The following is an 18,426-nucleotide window of genomic DNA, read 5'->3' on the forward strand; positions in this document are numbered from 1 at the left end:
AATGCTGAGAATAAGGCTGGACTAACACATCCCGGTGTCACAGTCTGAGTATAAGCCTGTGATGCATGGACTGGCAGCGGGTGGAGAATATGTGGCTCCTGTATACTGGGCAGTTATTACTCACCGGTGCTGACAGGGGTAGGGATCTCCTCCTCCTTACAAGGATTAGCGCCTCCATAATACTCCTCGTCTCCATCTACCTCTTCCACTTTGACAATAATCTGTTCATCGATCTAAAACAAAATTGAACCAGGATTAGAAAGAGATTTGTAACGTGAAGAATCACTCAGACTTAGATCTTCTACCTCATTATCCTCAGGATGGTCCAAGGGTAAATCATCAAGAGGACTGTGACAACTCTCAGGGGTAAAACTTCTACTCAATGCATCTGTAAGGAAGACACAGACACAGCGGCGGTGGTACACAATGGTTATATAAGTGTGTATCATACAAGTGTGAAGATCAGAATTAATTCCAGAATTGAACTAGAAGGGAACTGAAGGTAACTGGCCAGTCACTGTAAACAATGTTTGTTTGTTTTCACTCTCACCCATATAAGGCTACGTTCACACGATCCTTTTTTTGGTCCTTTTTTTTTCAGGTCCTGTTTTGGAAAATCCGCAGTGCAAAACTGCACTGCTGATTTTCCGACTGTTTCTTCTGCGGATTCCTCTGCGGGTTTTCAACAGCACTTTCCTATTGGTGCATGTTGAAAACAGGAGCGGAATCCGCAGCAAGAATTGACATGGTACTTCTTTTTTTCCGCAGAAAATCCGCGCGGATTTTCCAGCGGAAAAAAGGATAGTGGGCACAGCAGTTGGAGTTTTCCATAGGGTTACATTGTACTGTACCCTGCATGGAAAACGGCTGCGGATCCGCAGTGCAAAATCCGCTGCGGATCCGCAGCAAAAAAAGGATCGTGTGAACGTAGCCTAAGCCTTCACTTTCTGCTAACTCCCCTAATCCATACACCAAGTAAGGAACTGTTCATCTCTTCTTCAGTCCTCCCCATCCATCTCACCTCCTCCTCAGAATTGTTCCTCAACATACAATCCTCTGCCTCCAAAGACAGACAGCCCCCTCACACCCTCTCCTGCTCCCACCTGCTAACACTTTCTCTGCTCCTTCTCACCGCTTCACTGCTGGTGATATCTCTCCAAATCCTGGTCCTCCTCACCACATCCCCACAGTTATTTCTATCTCACATCCACGCTCTACCACAAATTTCAGTAACTTCTCTAACCTTATTATTCGCCCAGGCACTGCTTCCACAGTCCCACTAACAGGAGCTCTGTGGAACGCTCGCTCTGTCTGCAACAAGCTTGCCTCATCCATGATCTTTTTGTTACTAGCAAACTTTTCTTCCTCTCCATCACCGAAACCTGGCTCACCCCTTCTGACACAGCCTCCCCTGCTGCACTTTCGTTTGGTGACTTCCACCTTTCTCACACACCCCGCCCCAGCAGCAAGCATGGTGGAGGAGTTGGTTTTCTCCTGTCAGATAACTGCTCCTTCGCCCCAATCCCACTGCCACCCTGTTACCCTCCCTTCCTTTGAGGTGCACTCTGTGCGCATCTATGCCCCTACCAACCTCCAACTGGCTGTCATTTACCGCCCCCCAGGGCCAGCCAACACCTTCTTTGACCACTTCACCACCTGGCTACTTCTTTTCCTTTCTGCGGACATCCCCACTATCATCATGGGCGACTTCAACATTCCCATTGACACTTCTCTCTCAGCTGCCACTAAGCTTCTATCTCTCAATTCCTCCTTCGGCCTCACTCAATGGTCTTCTGCAGCCACTCACAAAGATGGTCACACACTGGACCTCATCTTCACCCGCCTCTGCTCCCTATCTAACCTCTCTAACTCACCTCTTCCTCTTTCTGACCACAACCTACTCACATTCTCTTCCCTCACCACTCCTTGTCTACAAACTTCCACTCCTTGTCCCACAAACTTGCACACCCTCGCAGAAATCTTAAACACCTTGATCTACACTCACTCTCTGAATCCCTCCTCCCTCTCACAGACATAAGTTCCCTACACAATGCATATGACACTGCCGCTCTATATAACACCACAATAGCTGCAGCTTTGGAATCTCTTGCCCCTCTCACACATACCAAAGCTCGCAAAATCAACAGACAGCCCTGGCACACCAGCTTGACCAAAGAACTGAGGAGAGCTTCCAGGGCTGCTGAGCGGAGATAGAAAAGATTCCACTGCAACGAGCACTTCATCGCATTCAAACAGTCCCTCTCTACTTTCAGGGCCACACTCGCCACAGCAAAACAAACCTACTTCTCATCTCTCATATCCTCCCTGTCTCACAACCCTAAACAGTTATTCAACACCTTCAATTCTCTCCTCCGTCCCCCAGAACCTCCTCCCTCCCCTCTCATCTCAGCTGAAGACTTTGCCTCATTTTTCAAGCAGAAGATTGATAACATCAGAGACAGTTTTGGTCAACAACCCCCATAGCCCTTCCTCCTAACTGCCCAGCTCCAAAACCAACTTCTCCACCATTACAGAAGATCGACTCTCCATTCTATTCTCAAGATCGCATCTCACCACCTGTGCACTTGACCCGATCCCTTCCCACTTCATCCCAAACCTCGCCACAGTCTTCATCCCAACTCTAACCCATCTCTTCAACCTATCACTAACAACTGGTGTTTTCCCCTCAAGCTTTAAACATGCCTCAATCACACCTATCCTCAAAAAGCCCTCTCTTGACCCATCCTCTGTATCTAGCTACTGCCCCATATCACTTATCCCCTATGCCTCAAAACTACTGGAACAACACGTCCATCTTGAACTGTCCTCCCACCTCTCTTCTTGCTCCCTCTTCGACAGTTTACAATCTGGCTTCCGGTCACACCACTCCACTGAAACTGCCCTAACTAAGGTCACCAATGACCTATTAACTGCCAAGAGCAAGCGACACTTCACTGTCTTCCTCCTCCTGGACCTGTCTTCTGCCTTTGACACAGTGGACCACTCCCTATTACTACAGACCCTCATCTCGTGGCATCACAGACTTGGCCCTATCCTGGATCTCGTCATGCCTAACAGACCGGACGTTCAGCATCTCCCATTCACACACCACCTCCTCACCTCGCCCCCTATCTATCGGAGTCCCGCACGGTTCAGTCCTAGGGCCCCTGCTCTTCTCCATCTACACCTTTGGCCTGGGACAGCTCATAGAATACCACGGTCTGCAGTACCACCTCTATGCTGATGACACACAGATCTACATCTCTGGACCAGATATCACCTCCCTACTAACCAGAATCCCTCAATGTCTGTCCGCTATTTAATCCTTCTTCTCCGCTAGATTTCTAATACTTAACATGGACAAAACAGAATTCATCATCTTTCCTCCATCTCACAAGACCCCCACCCCCAACATACCCATCATTACAGAAAAGGGCTGCCCACTCTTCCCAGTCCCACAAGCTTGCTGCCTTGGGGTAATCCTTGACACTGATCACTGATCCCTCTTTCAAACCACATATCCAAGCCCTTTCCACTTCCTGCCGCCTTCAACTCAAAAATATTTCATGGATCCGTACATTCCTAAACCAAAAATCTGCAAAAACCCTTGTCCATGCCCTCATCATCTCCCGCCTTGACTACTGCAACCTCCTGCTCTGTGGCCTCCCCTCAAACACTCTCGCACCCCTCCAATCTATTCTAAAATCTGCTGCCCGACTAATCCACCTGTCTCCCCGCTATTCCCCGGCCTCTCCCCTCTGTCAGTCCCTTCACTGGCTCCCCATTACCCAGAGACTCCAGTACAAAAGCCTAACCATGACATACAAAGCCATCCACAACCTGTCTCCTCCATACATCTGTGACCTCGTCTCCCAGTACTTTCCTGCACGCAACCTCCTATCCTCACAAGATCTCGTTCTCTACTCCCCTCTTATCTCCTCTTCCCACAATCGCATACAAGACTTCTCCTGTGCTTCCCCCATACTCTGGAACTCTCTACCCCAACATATCAGACTCTCGCCTACCATGGAAATTTTCAAAAAGAACCTGAAGACCCACCTCTTCTGACAAGCCTACAACCTGCAGTAACCACCGATCGACCAAACCGCTGCACGAACAGCTCCACCCTCACCTACTGTATCCTCACCCATCCCTTGTAGATTGTGAGCCATCGCGGGCAGGGTCCTCTCTCCTCCTGTACCAGTCATGACTTGTATTGTTTAAGATTATTGAACTTGTTTATATTATGTATACCCCTCCTCACACGTAAAGCACCATGAAATAAATGGTGCTATAATAAATAATAATAATAAGTGACTGTAGGGGTCTCTGAAATGGCCCACCTTTACAGGCATGTAGAATCTCCTCTTACCCGGTGGTGTGAGGGGCCGGGGATCCTCCATCAGGACGTCCTTGTACTGGTCCTTGTGTTCTTCCATATACTCCCACTCCTCCATGGAGAGATAGACGGTGACGTCCTGACACCTTACAGGGACCTGACAACACAAGGGTCCCATCATCACCCAGACACATTATATAAGGTCCCGGCGTTCCCGGCAGCGCTCACCTCTCTGGTCACCACCTGCAGGATCTTACTGATGAGCTCCACGATCTTCTGCTCGTGGTCTCCAAGATGTATCAGTGACGGCACGGAATCAAGGTTCTTCTCCAACCTTTCTGTCTCGCAGTCGGCAGACTTCTTTACTACTGTGTAATCCTGTATATGGAAAGACGCACATATAAATATCTCTCTTGCGAACGTCTTGTCGATACCAACTAAGGCGGGATTCACACGTCTGACATTCACAATGGAGTACCGACTGCAACGTCCGGATTGGCCTAAGGTCTCTTGACCAGTACTTCACAGCCTACAAGGCTGCTGATTTCGTGTCCCCGAGTCGGTGCTCGGATTGTGAATGTCGGGATGTGCGAAGCTTCCATAGAAGTAATGTCACCTCTCCGGTCAGCAGGTAGATGATCTCCAACGTGAGACTTAATATCTGCTCAGCCATTGTACGGTTGGACATCTACAAGACGACTTTCCTGTTGAAAAGAACCTAAGTGATGAGGATCTTATACTGCAAAGACCTGGAGAGGAAAAAGAAAGCGATGCTAAAACATTCCGTGAGAATATCAAGGAAATATTCCCGAATATATCATCAACTTGTCTTATTTTGTGCAAGAAGTAGTTTTTTTTGGCTTGGGAGGTGTCTGGTGCTGTGTACTGAGCATAAGCATCACTTATCTGGAAAACACCGGAACTAAATGAGCTGGCGATGTGGACAGAGGTTTCAAGGAGTCATCTAGAGCCTCTAATATCTGGGGGTCATGTGGCACCCATCAGCCACTGGCCAAGTCTCGTACATTGCTGGTAACCAGCACCTATGAACTGATGCCCAAACCAATGATAGTGGGCAGATGGATGAAGGACACCAAACTCTCACCCATCGATCCGGAAGTGAGCAGCATTGAATAACTTCTCTAATGCCAACATGTACAACTGACATTAGTGGGAGACCAAGAATCCTCGAATTTTGGATTACAAGAGTAGGAAGACCAGCGAGGACTCAGACTTTAAGGTTGGACTTCGGAAAAGACAGATTTTAATGGACTCAGAAAGAGGGTAGGAAAGGTCCAATGGCCGAATGTTCTAAAGGACAGAAAGGTCCAGGAAGGATGGGAGATTTTGTTAAATGAAATTCTCACTGCACAATCGGTAACAATTCCAAAAAGAAGAATTGGAAGCATTTAAAGAGGCAAGGATGGATGAACACAGAACTTAATCACTTGCTAAAAAGGAAAAAAAGAAATGTATATCACATGGAAAGAGGGGGCATATCTAAAGAAGAATATAACGCTGTCTGTAGGGAATGCAGGGCAAGAGTTAGAAGAGCTAAAGCCATTAATGAAGTGAGGCTTGTAAGTGATACCAAAAGCAGTAAAAAGGGATTTTGGGGATATGTCAAAAGCAAAGAAAAGTCAAAGATGCTATAGGATTTTTACAGGATGAAAAGGGTGAAGTGGTAAAAAATTGAAGTTGAGAAGGCCGAACTTTAAAATTCCTATTTTACATCTATGTCCTCTAAGAAAGTGAATGCAACATCAACTGATCTTCACGGTGACATTGAAGGAATAAAATAATCCACACTATCCATAAACAGAAAGACGGTGAGGGAACATTTAGCTAATTTACATGAATATAAATCTCCTGGTCCAGATGAATTACACCCTAGGGTACTGAAAGAGTTAGCAGAGGAAATTGCGGAACCACTAGCCAGAATCTTTTAAAAATCCTAGAGAACAGGAGAAGTCCCAGAAGATTGGAGAAAGGTAAATGTCCCAAATTTCAAAAAAGAGAAGAAGACAGAGCTAGGAAATTACAGGCCAGTTAGTCTTACTTCTATACCAGGAAATAGCATTGAATTATTAATTATGAATTATTAAACAGCATGTATGTGCCGTATATACTCGAGTATAAGCCGACCCGAGTGTAAGCCGAGGCACCTACTTTTGCCACAGAAAACTGGGTAAGCTTATTGAATCGAGTATAAGCCGTGTATGCATTGTCCCCCTCATCCCTGTCCTGCTATGCATGGCTCCACCTTCCCTGCCATGGTATGAATGCCCCCTCTTCCCCGCCCCCGTATGCATGCCTCCCCCATTTCCTCCATGAATGCATGCCTCCCTCGTTCAGTCCTCGTATGCATGCCTCCCCCGGTCAGTCCCCGTATGCATGCCTCCCCCATTCCCTCCCTGTATGCATGCCTCCCCCGTTCAGTCCCTGTATGCATGACTCCCCCGTTCCGTCTTTGTATGCATGCCTCCCCCGTTCAGTCCCTGTATGCATGCCTCCCCCGTTCAGTCCCTGTATGCATGCCTCCCCCGTTCAGTCCCTGTATGCATGCCTCCCCCGTTCAGTCCCTGTATGCATGCCTCCCCCGTTCAGTCCCTGTATGCATGCCTCCCCCGTTCAGTCCCTGTATGCATGCCTCCCCCGTTCAGTCCCTGTATGCATGCCTCCCCCGTTCAGTCCCTGTATGCATGCCTCCCCCGTTCAGTCCCTGTATGCATGCCTCCCCCGTTCAGTCCCTGTATGCATGCCTCCCCCGTTCAGTCCCTGTATGCATGCCTCCCCCGTTCAGTCCCTGTATGCATGCCTCCCCCGTTCAGTCCCTGTATGCATGCCTCCCCCGTTCAGTCCCTGTATGCATGCCTCCCCCGTTCAGTCCCTGTATGCATGCCTCCCCCGTTCAGTCCCTGTATGCATGCCTCCCCCGTTCAGTCCCTGTATGCATGCCTCCCCCGTTCCGTCCCTGTATGCATGCCTCCCCCGTTCCGTCCCTGTATGCATGCCTCCCCCGTTCGCACGCCTCCCCCGTTCAGTCCCTGTATGCATGCCTCCCCCGTTCAGTCTCTGTATGCATGCATCCCCCGTTCAGTCCCTGTATGCATGCCTCCCTCGTTCAGTCCCTGTATGCATGCCTCCCCCGTTCAGTCCCTGTATGCATGCATGCCTCCCCCGTTCAGTCCCTGTATGTGTGCCTCCCCCGTTCAGTCCCTGTATGCATGCTTCCCCCGTTCCGTCCCTGTATGCATGCCTCCCCCGTTCGCACGCCTCCCCCGTTCAGTCCCTGTATGCATGCCTCCCCCGTTCAGTCCCTGTATGCATGCCTCCCCCGTTCAGTCCCTGTATGCATGCATGCCTCCCCCGTTCAGTCCCTGTATGTGTGCCTCCCCCGTTCAGTCCCTGTATGCATGCCTCCCCCATTCAGTCCCTGTATGCATGCCTCCCCCGTTCAGCCCCTGTATGCATGCCTCCCCCGTTCAGTCCCTGTATGCATGCCTCCCCCGTTCAGTCCCTGAATGCATGCCTCCCCATCCCCTATCCCTGTGTGCATGTTTCCTATTACAAAAAACCATCATACTCACCTACCTGCGAACCCTGAGTGCTGGCACTGCATCTTGTTCCGTCCGCCGGGGCCTGTCTGCAGCTCTTCCTGTGCTCAGCGGTCATGTGGTACCGCTCATTAAGGTAATGAATATGCGCTCCACCCCTATGGGAGTGGAGATGCGTCCATATTCATGATCTTAATGAGTGGTACCACGTGACCGCTGAGCACAGGAAGAGCTGCAGACATGCGCTGGCGGCCGGAACAAGATGCAGTGCCAGCACCCAAGGCGCGCAGGTAGGTATGATGTGTGCGCCGACTCCTGGCACCCGTTGCTCCACCGCCCCTCCCCCGCCGGCTTTCTGTACCGTGACTCGTGTATAAGCCAAGGTGGGGGGCGTTTTCAGCACTTCAGTACTTGCATAAGAATACAGTAATTAACCGGAGCTAGCATGGGTTTATAGCAAACAAGTCATGCCTGACTAATCTAATTTCCTTCTATGATGGAATCACTGACTGGGTGGATCAGGGAAATGCAGTAGATATAGTAGATCTCGACTTCAGCAAAGAATTTGATAAAAGTATCTCATACTATCTTTATTGAAAAAATGACCAAGTATGGGATTGACAAGGTTACGGTTAGGTGGATTCATAACTGGCTCAGTGATCGGACCCAAAGAATGGTGATAAATGATTGCACATCCAATTGGAAAAGTGTTTCCAGTGGGGTACCACAAGGCTCTGTCCCGGCCCCAGTGTTGTTCAACATTTTTATAAATGATCTAGATAAGGGAACTGAAGGTAAACTAATCAAATTTGCAGACGATGCAAAGCTAGGAGGGATAGCTAGCACTAGAGAAGACAGAGAATGGATTCAGAAGGATCTAGATAAGTTTGAAGAATGGGCAGTGACTAATAGAATGGTATTTAACAGGAAGAAATGCAGGATTCTACATCTGGGTAACAAAAACTAAAACTACATCTCCAGAATGGGAGGAATAGAACTTAACAACAGCACGTGTGAAAAAGACTTGGGTACACTACTAGATTACAGACTGCACATCAGTCAACAGTGTGATGCAGCAGCAAAAAAGGAAAACACAGTTCTGAGATATATTAAGAGAAGCATAGAGTCTAGATCACGAGAAGCAATTCTCCTCTACTCCTCCTCGGTCAGGCCTCATCTAGATACCATGTCCAGTTATTTCCTATATTAGCAGCAGGAATACCCACTACCCCTATAGTCACATCAGTGACCTCCTATAACAGCAGCAGGAATCCCCCCACTACCCCCTATAGTCACATCAGTGCTCTCCTATAACAGCAGCAGGAATCCCCCCCACTACCCTATATAGTCACATCAGTGCCCTCCTATAATAGCAGCAGGAATCCCCCCCACTACCCCCTACAGTCACATCAGTGCCCTCCTATAATAGCAGCAGGAATCCCCCACTACCCCCTATAATCACATCAGTGCCCTCCTATAATAGCAGCAGGAATCCCCCCCACTACCCCCTACAGTCACATCAGTGCCCTCCTATAACAGCAGCAGGAATCCCCCCACTACCCCCTATAGTCACATCAAGGCTCTCCTATAATAGAAGCAGGAATCTCCCCACTACCCCCTATAGTCACATCAGTGCCCTCCCATAACAGCAGCAGGAATCCCCCACTACCTCCTATAGTCACATCAGTGCCCTCCTATAACAGCAGCAGGAACCCCCCCCACTACCTCCTAAAGTCACATCAGTGCTCTCCTAAAACAGCAGCAAGAATCCCTCACTACTCCCTATAGCCACATCAGTGCCCTCTTATAATAGCAGGAGGAATCCCCCCACTACCTCCTATAGTCACATCAGGGCTCTCCTATGACAGCAGCAGGAATCGCCCCACTACCCCCTATAGTCACATCAGTGCCCTCCTATAACAGCAGCAGGAATTCCACCTCTACCCCCTATAGTCGCATCAGTGCTCCCCAATAATAGCAGGAATCCCCGCACTACCCCCTATAGTCACATCAGGGCTCTCCTATAATAGCAGCAGGAATCCCCCCACTACCCCCTATAGTCACATCAGTGCCCTTCTATAACAGCAGAAGGAATCCCCCCATTACCCCCTATAGTCACATCAGTGCCCTCCTTTAACAGCAGCAGGAATCCCCCCACTATCCCCTATAGTCACATCAGTGCCCTCCTTTAACAGCAGCAGGAATCCCCCCACTATCCCCTATAGTCACATCAGTGCCCTCCTATAATAGCAGCAGCAATCCCCCACTACCCCCTATAGTCACATCAGTGCCCTCCTACAACAGCAGCAGGAATCCCCCCCCACTACCCCCTATAGTCACATCACTGCCGTCCTGTAACAGCAGCAGGAATCCCCGCACTACCCCCTATAGTCACATCAGGGCTCTCCTATAATAGCAGCAGGAATCCCCCCACTACCCCCCCATAGTCACATCAGTGCACCCCAATAATAGCAGCAGGAATCCCCCACTACCCCCTATAGTCACATCAGTGCTCTCCTATAACAGCAGCAGGAATCCCACGCACTACCCCCTATAGTCACATCAGTGCCCTCCTGTAACAGCAGCAGGAATACCCCCACTACCCCCTATAGTCACATCAGTGCCCCCCAATAACAGCAGCAGGAATCCCCCACTACCCCCTATAGTCACATCAGTGCCCCCCAATAGCAGCAGGAATACCCCAACTACCCCCTATAGTCACATTAGTGCCCTTGTTTAACAGCAGCAGGAATCCATCCCCCCACTACCTCCTAAAGTCACATCAGTGCCCTCCTATAACAGCAGCAAGAATCCCCCGCACTACCCCCTATAGTCACATCAGTGCCCTCCTGTAACAGCAGCAGGAATCCCCCCACTACCTCCTAAAATCACATCAGTGCCCTCCTATAATAGCAGAAGGAATCCCCCCACTACCCCCTATAGTCACATCAGTGCTCTCCTATAACAGCAGCAGGAATCCCACGCACTACCCCCTATAGTCACATCAGTGCCCTCCTATAACAGCAGCAGGAATCCCCCGCACTACCCCCTATAGTCACATCAGTGCTCTCCTATAACAGCAGCAGGAATCCCCCCACTACCCCCTATAGTCACATCAGTGCCCTCCTGTAACAGCAGCAGGAATCCCCCCACTACCCCCTACAGTCACATCAGTGCCCTCCTATAACAGCAGCAGGAATCCCCCCACTACCCCCTATAGTCACATCAAGGCTCTCCTATAATAGCAGCAGGAATCTCCCCACTACCCCCTATAGTCACATCAGTGCCCTCCTATAACAGCAGCAGGAATCCCCCACTACCTCCTATAGTCACATCAGTGCCCTCCTATAACAGCAGCAAGAATCCCCCCCACTACCCCCTATAGTCACATCAGTGCCCTCCTATAACAGCAGCAGGAACCCCCCCCCCACTACCTCCTAAAGTCACATCAGTGCTCTCCTAAAACAGCAGCAAGAATCCCTCACTACTCCCTATAGCCACATCAGTGCCCTCTTATAATAGCAGGAGGAATCCCCCCACTACCCCCTATAGTCACATCAGTGCCCTCCTATAACAGCAGCAGGAACCCCCCCCCCCCCCACTACCTCCTAAAGTCACATCAGTGCTCTCCTAAAACAGCAGCAAGAATCCCTCACTACTCCCTATAGCCACATCAGTGCCCTCTTATAATAGCAGGAGGAATCCCCCCACTACCCCCTATAGTCACATCAGTGCCCTCCTATAACAGCAGCAGGAATCCCACCTCTACCCCCTATAGTCGCATCAGTGCTCCCCAATAATAGCAGGAATCCCCGCACTACCCCGTATAGTCACATCAGGGCTCTCCTATAATAGCAGCAGGAATCCCCCCACTACCCCCTATAGTCACATCAGTGCCCTTCTATAACAGCAGAAGGAATCCCCCCATTACCCCCTATAGTCACATCAGTGCCCTCCTATAATAGCAGCAGGAATCCCCCCACTATCCCCTATAGTCACATCAGTGCCCTCTTATAATAGCAGCAGGAATCCCCCACTACCCCCTATAGTCACATCAGTGCCGTCCTGTAACAGCAGCAGGAATCCCCCACTACCCCCTATAGTCACATCAGTGCCCCCCAATAACAGCAGCAGGAATACCCCAACTACCCCCTATAGTCACATTAGTGCCATCGTTTAACAGCAGCAGGAATCCATCCCCCCACTACCTCCTAAAGTCACATCAGTGCCCTCCTATAACAGCAGCAAGAATCCCCCGCACTACCCCCTATAGTCACATCAGTGCCCTCCTGTAACAGCAGCAGGAATCCCCCCACTACCTCCTAAAGTCACATCAGTGCCCTCCTATAATAGCAGAAGGAATCCCCCCACTACCCCCTATAGTCACATCAGTGCTCTCCTATAACAGCAGCAGGAATCCCCCGCACTACCCCCTATAGTCACATCAGTGCCCTCCTATAAGTTCAGCAGGAATCCCCCCACTACCCCCTACAGTCACATCAGTGCCCTCCTATAACAGCAGCAGGAATCCCCCGCACTACCCCCTATAGTCACATCAGTGCTCTCCTATAACAGCAGCAGGAATCCCCCCACTACCCCCTAGTCACATCAGTGCCCCCCAAAAACAGCAGCAGGAATCCCCCCACTACTCCCTATAGTCACATCAGTGCCCTCCTATAATAGCAGCAGGAATCCCCCCACTACCCCCTATAGTCACATCAGTGCACCCCAATAATAGCAGCAGGAATCCCCACTACCACCTATAGTCACATCAGTGCCCTCCTATAATAGCAGCAGGAATCCCCCACTACCCCCTATAGTCACATCAGTGCCCTCCTACAACAGCAGCATGAATCCCCCCCACTACCCCCTATAGTCACATCAGTGCCCTCCTATAACAGCAGCAGGAATCCCCGCACTACCCCCTATAGTCACATCAGGGCTCTCCTATAATAACAGCAGGAATCCCCCCACTACCCCCATAGTCACATCAGTGCACCCCAATAATAGCAGCAGGAATCCCCCACTACCTCCTAAAGTCACATCAGTGCTCTCCTATAACAGCAGCAGGAATCCCCCCACTACCCCCTATAGTCACATCAGTGCTCTCCTATAACAGCAGCAGGAATCCCCCCACTACCCCCTATAGTCACATCAGTGCCCTCCTGTAACAGCAGCAGGAATCCCCCCACTACCCCCTATAGTCACATCAGTGCCCCCCAAAAACAGCAGCAGGAATCCCCCCACTACTCCCTATAGTCACATCAGTGCCCTCCTATAATAGCAGCAGGAATCCCCCCACTACCCCCTATAGTCACATCAGTGCACCCCAATAATAGCAGCAGGAATCCCCCACTACCCCCTATAGTCACATCAGTGCCCTCCTACAACAGCAGCAGGAATCCCCCCAACTACCCCCTATAGTCACATCAGTGCCGTCCTGTAACAGCAGCAGGAATCCCCGCACTACCCCCTATAGTCACATCAGGGCTCTCCTATAATAGCAGGAATCCCCCCACTACCCCCTATAGTCACATCAGTGCTCTCCTATAACAGCAGCAGGAATCCCCCGCACTACCCCCTATAGTCACATCAGTGCCCTCCTGTAACAGCAGCAGGAATCCCCCCACTACCCCCTAAAGTCACATCAGTGCCCCCCAATAACAGCAGCAGGAATCCCCCACTACCCCCTATAGTCACATCAGTGCCCCCCAATAACAGCAGCAGGAATACCCCAACTACCCCCTATAGTCACATTAGTGCCCTTGTTTAACAGCAGCAGGAATCCATCCCCCCACTACCTCCTAAAGTCACATCAGTGCCCTCCTATAACAGCAGCAAGAATCCCCCGCACTACCCCCTATAGTCACATCAGTGCCCTCCTGTAACAGCAGCAGGAATCCCCCCACTACCTCCTAAAGTCACATCAGTGCCCTCCTATAATAGCAGAAGGAATCCCCCCACTACCTCTTATAGTCACATCAGTGCTCTCCTATAACAGCAGCAGGAATCCCCCGCACTACCCCCTATAGTCACATCAGTGCCCTCCTATAAGTTCAGCAGGAATCCCCCCACTACCCCCTATAGTCACATCAGTGCCCTCCTATAACAGCAGCAGGAATCCCCCCACTACCCCCTATAGTCACATCAGTGCCCTCCTATAACAGCAGCAGGAATACCCCGCACTACCCCCTATAGTCACATCAGTGCCCTCCTATAAGTTCAGCAGGAATCCCCCACTACCCCCTATAGTCACATCAGTGCTCTCCTATAACAGCAGCAGGAATCCCCCCACTACCCCCTATAGTCACATCAGTGCCCTCCTGTAACAGCAGCAGGAATCCCCCCCACTACCCCCTATAGTCACATCAGTGCCCCCCAATAACAGCAGCAGGAATCCCCCCACTACTCCCTATAGTCACATCAGTGCCCTCCTATAATAGCAGCAGGATCCCCCCACTACCCCCTATAGTCACATCAGTGCACCCCAATAATAGCAGCAGGAATCCCCCACTACCCCCTATAGTCACATCAGTGCCCTCCTGTAACAGCAGCAGGAATCCCCCCACTACCCCCATAGTCACATCAGTGCACCCCAATAATAGCAGCAGGAATCCCCCACTACCTCCTAAAGTCACATCAGTGCTCTCCTATAACAGCAGCAGGAATCCCCCCACTACCCCCTATAGTCACATCAGTGCTCTCCTATAACAGCAGCAGGAATCCCCCACTACCCCATATAGTCACATCAGTGCTCTCCTGTAACAGCAGCAGGAATCCCCCCCACTACCCCCTAAAGTCACATCAGTGCCCCCCAATAACAGCAGCAGGAATACCCCCACTACCCCCTATAGTCACATTAGTGCCCTTGTTTAACAGCAGCAGGAATCCATCCCCCCACTACCTCCTAAAGTCACATCAGTGCCCTCCTATAACAGCAGCAAGAATCCCCCGCACTACCCCCTATAGTCACATCAGTGCCCTCCTGTAACAGCAGCAGGAATCCCCCCACTACCTCCTAAAGTCACATCAGTGCCCTCCTATAATAGCAGAAGGAATCCCCCCACTACCTCCTATAGTCACATCAGTGCTCTCCTATAACAGCAGCAGGAATCCCCCGCACTACCCCCTATAGTCACATCAGTGCCCTCCTATAAGTTCAGCAGGAATCCCCCCACTACCCCCTATAGTCACATCAGTGCCCTCCTATAGCAGCAGGAATCCCCCCACTACCCCCTATAGTCACATCAGTGCCCTCCTATAACAGCAGCAGGAATCCCCCCACTACCCCCTATAGTCACATCAGTGCCCTCCTATAACAGCAGCAGGAATACCCCGCACTACCCCCTATAGTCACATCAGTGCCCTCCTATAAGTTCAGCAGGAATCCCCCACTACCCCCTATAGTCACATCAGTGCTCTCCTATAACAGCAGCAGGAATCCCCCCACTATCTCCTATAGTCACATCAGTGCCCTCCTGTAACAGCAGCAGGAATCCCCCCACTACCCCCTATAGTCACATCAGTGCCCCCCAATAACAGCAGCAGGAATCCCCCCACTACTCCCTATAGTCACATCAGTGCCCTCCTACAATAGCAGCAGGAATCCCCCCACTACCCCCTATAGTCACATCAGTGCCCCCCTATAACAGAAGCAGGAATCTCCCCACTACGCCCTATAGTCACATCAGTGCCCTCCTATAACAGCAGCAGGAATCCCCCCACTACCCCCTATAGTCACATCAGTGCCCTCCTGTAACAGCAGCAGGAATCCCCCCACTACCCCCTATAGTCACATCAGTGCCCCCCAATAACAGCAGCAGGAATCCCCCCACTACCCCCTATAGGCACAGCAGATTTCTGCCCTTCATATATTCTCCATAGAGCGCAGCCTGCCCCGTGTGTGATACCGCAGAGGCCTCACCTGCCCGTCTGCACAGTGCTGGAGACGCGGGGAGAAATCTACTCATCACATGAGAATCACTACAGCACACACTGACCGGGAACATCCCAGGAGGCTGAGAGCGCAGGGGGTGAAGGACCTGTGGTGACGCCACACACACGTGACCGCACAGAGGCGGAGTCTGCAGAGACAAAGCGTGTCTGTACCAGCGGCTGGTCACGTGGGGAGCACTGGAAGGTCCTTTATGTGCAGACGAAGAGACTGAGAGAGAGGGGGAAGGGAGGAGAGAGAGAGGGAAAAGGGAGGAAAGAGAGGAGCAGAGAAAGAGAGGAGGAGAGTGGGAAGGGAGGAGGAGGAGAGGGAACTAAGGAGAGAAAGAGAGAGAAAGGGAGGAGAGAGAAAGAGGGAGGAGGAGAGGGAACTGTGGAGAGAAAGGGAGGAGAGACAGGTGAAAGGGAGAAGAGAAAGAGGGAGAAGTGGAGAGGCTAGGGAGGAGGAGAGACAGATGGAAAAGAGAAATAGTGAAAATGGAGGAGATAAAGGAGAGGGAAAAGGGAGGAGGAGAGAAAGTGAAAAAAAGGGAGGCATTAGAGAGGAGAATCTAATTTCCTTTTATGATGGAATCACTGACTGGGTGGATCATGAAAATGCGGTAGATATAGTATATCAAATGCTTTGCTGAAGTGAAGATAAAATATCTTAGTCTATACTTATTGGAAAAATGACCAAGTACGGTATTGACAAGGCTGCTTTTAGGTGGATTCATAACTGGCTCAGGGATCATACTCAGAGTGGTAATAAATGGTTGCACATCCAATTGGGAAAGTGTTTCAAGTGGGGTACCAGAAGGCTCTATCTCAGGCCAGTCTCACACGTCCAGATAATTCCGGTACCGGAAAAATCGGTACCGGAGTTATCCGTGCCCGTGAGCTCACGTGCGGCAGCCGTGTGCCGACTGGGTACCACACGGACTGTGCAGGAGACAGCGCTAGAGATAAGCGCTGTCCCCTGCTTCTGGTGCTGAAGCCGGAATTCATTCCTTCTTCCCAGCAGCGTTCGCTGGAGAGAAGGAATGAAAAATCATTTTTTTATTTTTTTTTGTGTTTAAAATAAAGATCCTTGTCATTGCGGCGCTGAGAGGAAGCATCGAGGGAGCCGGGTGAGTATTTTATTTCCAGCGGGCGGGCGCACAGGTGGTGGGAGGGGGGTGGTGACAAGGATCTTTATTTTAAACACAAAAAAAATAAAAAAACTATGATTTTTCATTCCTTCTCTCCAGCGAATGCTGCTGGAGAGAAGAAATGAATGGTAGCTTGAGCACCACGCTGGGGGGACAGCGCTTACTGTAGCGCTGTCTCCTGCACGGCATACGGACTGCACACGGACAGCATCCGTGTGCGGTACGTGTTTATACGGACCCATTGACTTTAATGGGTCCGTGTGATCCGTGCGCTCCCACGAACACTGACATGTCTCCGTGTTTTGCACACGGACACACGGTCCGCAAAAAATCAATGACATCTGCAGAGACACATTGATTTTAATGTGTCTACGTGTGTCAGTGTCTCCGGTACGTGAGGAAACTGTCACCTCATGTACCAGAGCCACTGACGTGTGTGTGAAACCAGCCTCAGTGTTATTCAACATTTTTATAAATGAGCTAGATAAGGGAACTGAAGATAAACTAATCACATTGATGATGCAAAGCTAGGAGGGATAGCTAACACTGGAGAAGACAGAGGATTCGGACAGATTTAGAAAAGCATGAAGAATGGGCAGTGACTAGTAGAATGGTATTTAACCCCTTCACCCCCAAGGGTGGTTTGCACGTTAATGACCGGGCCAATTTTTACAATTCTGACCACTGTCCCTTTATGAGGTTATAACTCTGGAACGCTTCAACGGATCTTGGCGATTCTGACATTGTTTTCTCGTGACATATTGTACTTCATGATAGTGGTAAAATTTCTTCGATATAACTTGCATTTATTTGTGAAAAAAAACGAATATTTGGCGAAAATTTTGAAAATTTCGCAATTTTCCAACTTTGAATTTTTATGCCCTTAAATCACAGACATATGTCACGCAAAATACTTAATAAGTAACATTTCCCACATGTCTACTTTACATCAGCACAATTTTGGAACCAAATTTTTTTTTTGTGACGGATTTATAACGGTTAAAAGTTGACCAGCAATTTCTCATTTTTACAACACCATTTTTTTTTTAGGGACCACATCTCATTTGAAGTCATTTTGAGGGGTCTATATGATAGAAAATACCCAAGTGTGACACCATTCTAAAAACTGCACCCCTCAAGGTACTCAAAACCACTTTCAAGAAGTTTATTAACCCTTCAGGTGTTTCACAGGAATTTTTGGAATGTTTAAATAAAAATAAACATTTAACTTTTTTTCACACAAAATTTATTTCAGCTCCAATTTGTTTTATTTTACCAAGGGTAACAGGAGAAAATAGACCCCAAAATTTGTTGTACAATTTGTCCTGAGTACGCTGATACCCCATATGTGGGGGTAAACCACTGTTTGGGCGCATGGCAGAGCTCGGAAGGAAAGGAGCGCCATTTGACTTTTCAATGCAAAATTGACTGGAATTGAGATGGGACG

General features: G+C 49.7%; 1 protein-coding gene across 1 annotated transcript in view; it reads right to left on the reverse strand.

Annotated features, from left to right (window-relative positions):
• The window catches only part of LOC143803806 (uncharacterized), a 60,105-nt gene extending 43,986 nt beyond the window's left edge, over positions 1 to 16,119 (reverse strand). The window contains exons 1-6 of the mRNA XM_077281573.1: positions 15,821 to 16,119; positions 4,956 to 5,088; positions 4,568 to 4,717; positions 4,373 to 4,496; positions 306 to 388; positions 125 to 233 (exon numbers count right to left, since the gene is read on the reverse strand). Coding sequence (XP_077137688.1) covers positions 125 to 233; positions 306 to 388; positions 4,373 to 4,496; positions 4,568 to 4,717; positions 4,956 to 5,027 — 538 coding nt within the window. The 5' untranslated portion in view covers positions 5,028 to 5,088; positions 15,821 to 16,119. The remainder of the gene's footprint in view (positions 1 to 124; positions 234 to 305; positions 389 to 4,372; positions 4,497 to 4,567; positions 4,718 to 4,955; positions 5,089 to 15,820) is intronic.
• Between the last annotated feature and the right edge of the window lie 2,307 nt (positions 16,120 to 18,426).

The sequence above is a fragment of the Ranitomeya variabilis genome, chromosome 2 (genome assembly GCF_051348905.1).
Source record: "Ranitomeya variabilis isolate aRanVar5 chromosome 2, aRanVar5.hap1, whole genome shotgun sequence".
NCBI classification, from domain to species: Eukaryota; Metazoa; Chordata; class Amphibia; order Anura; family Dendrobatidae; genus Ranitomeya; species Ranitomeya variabilis.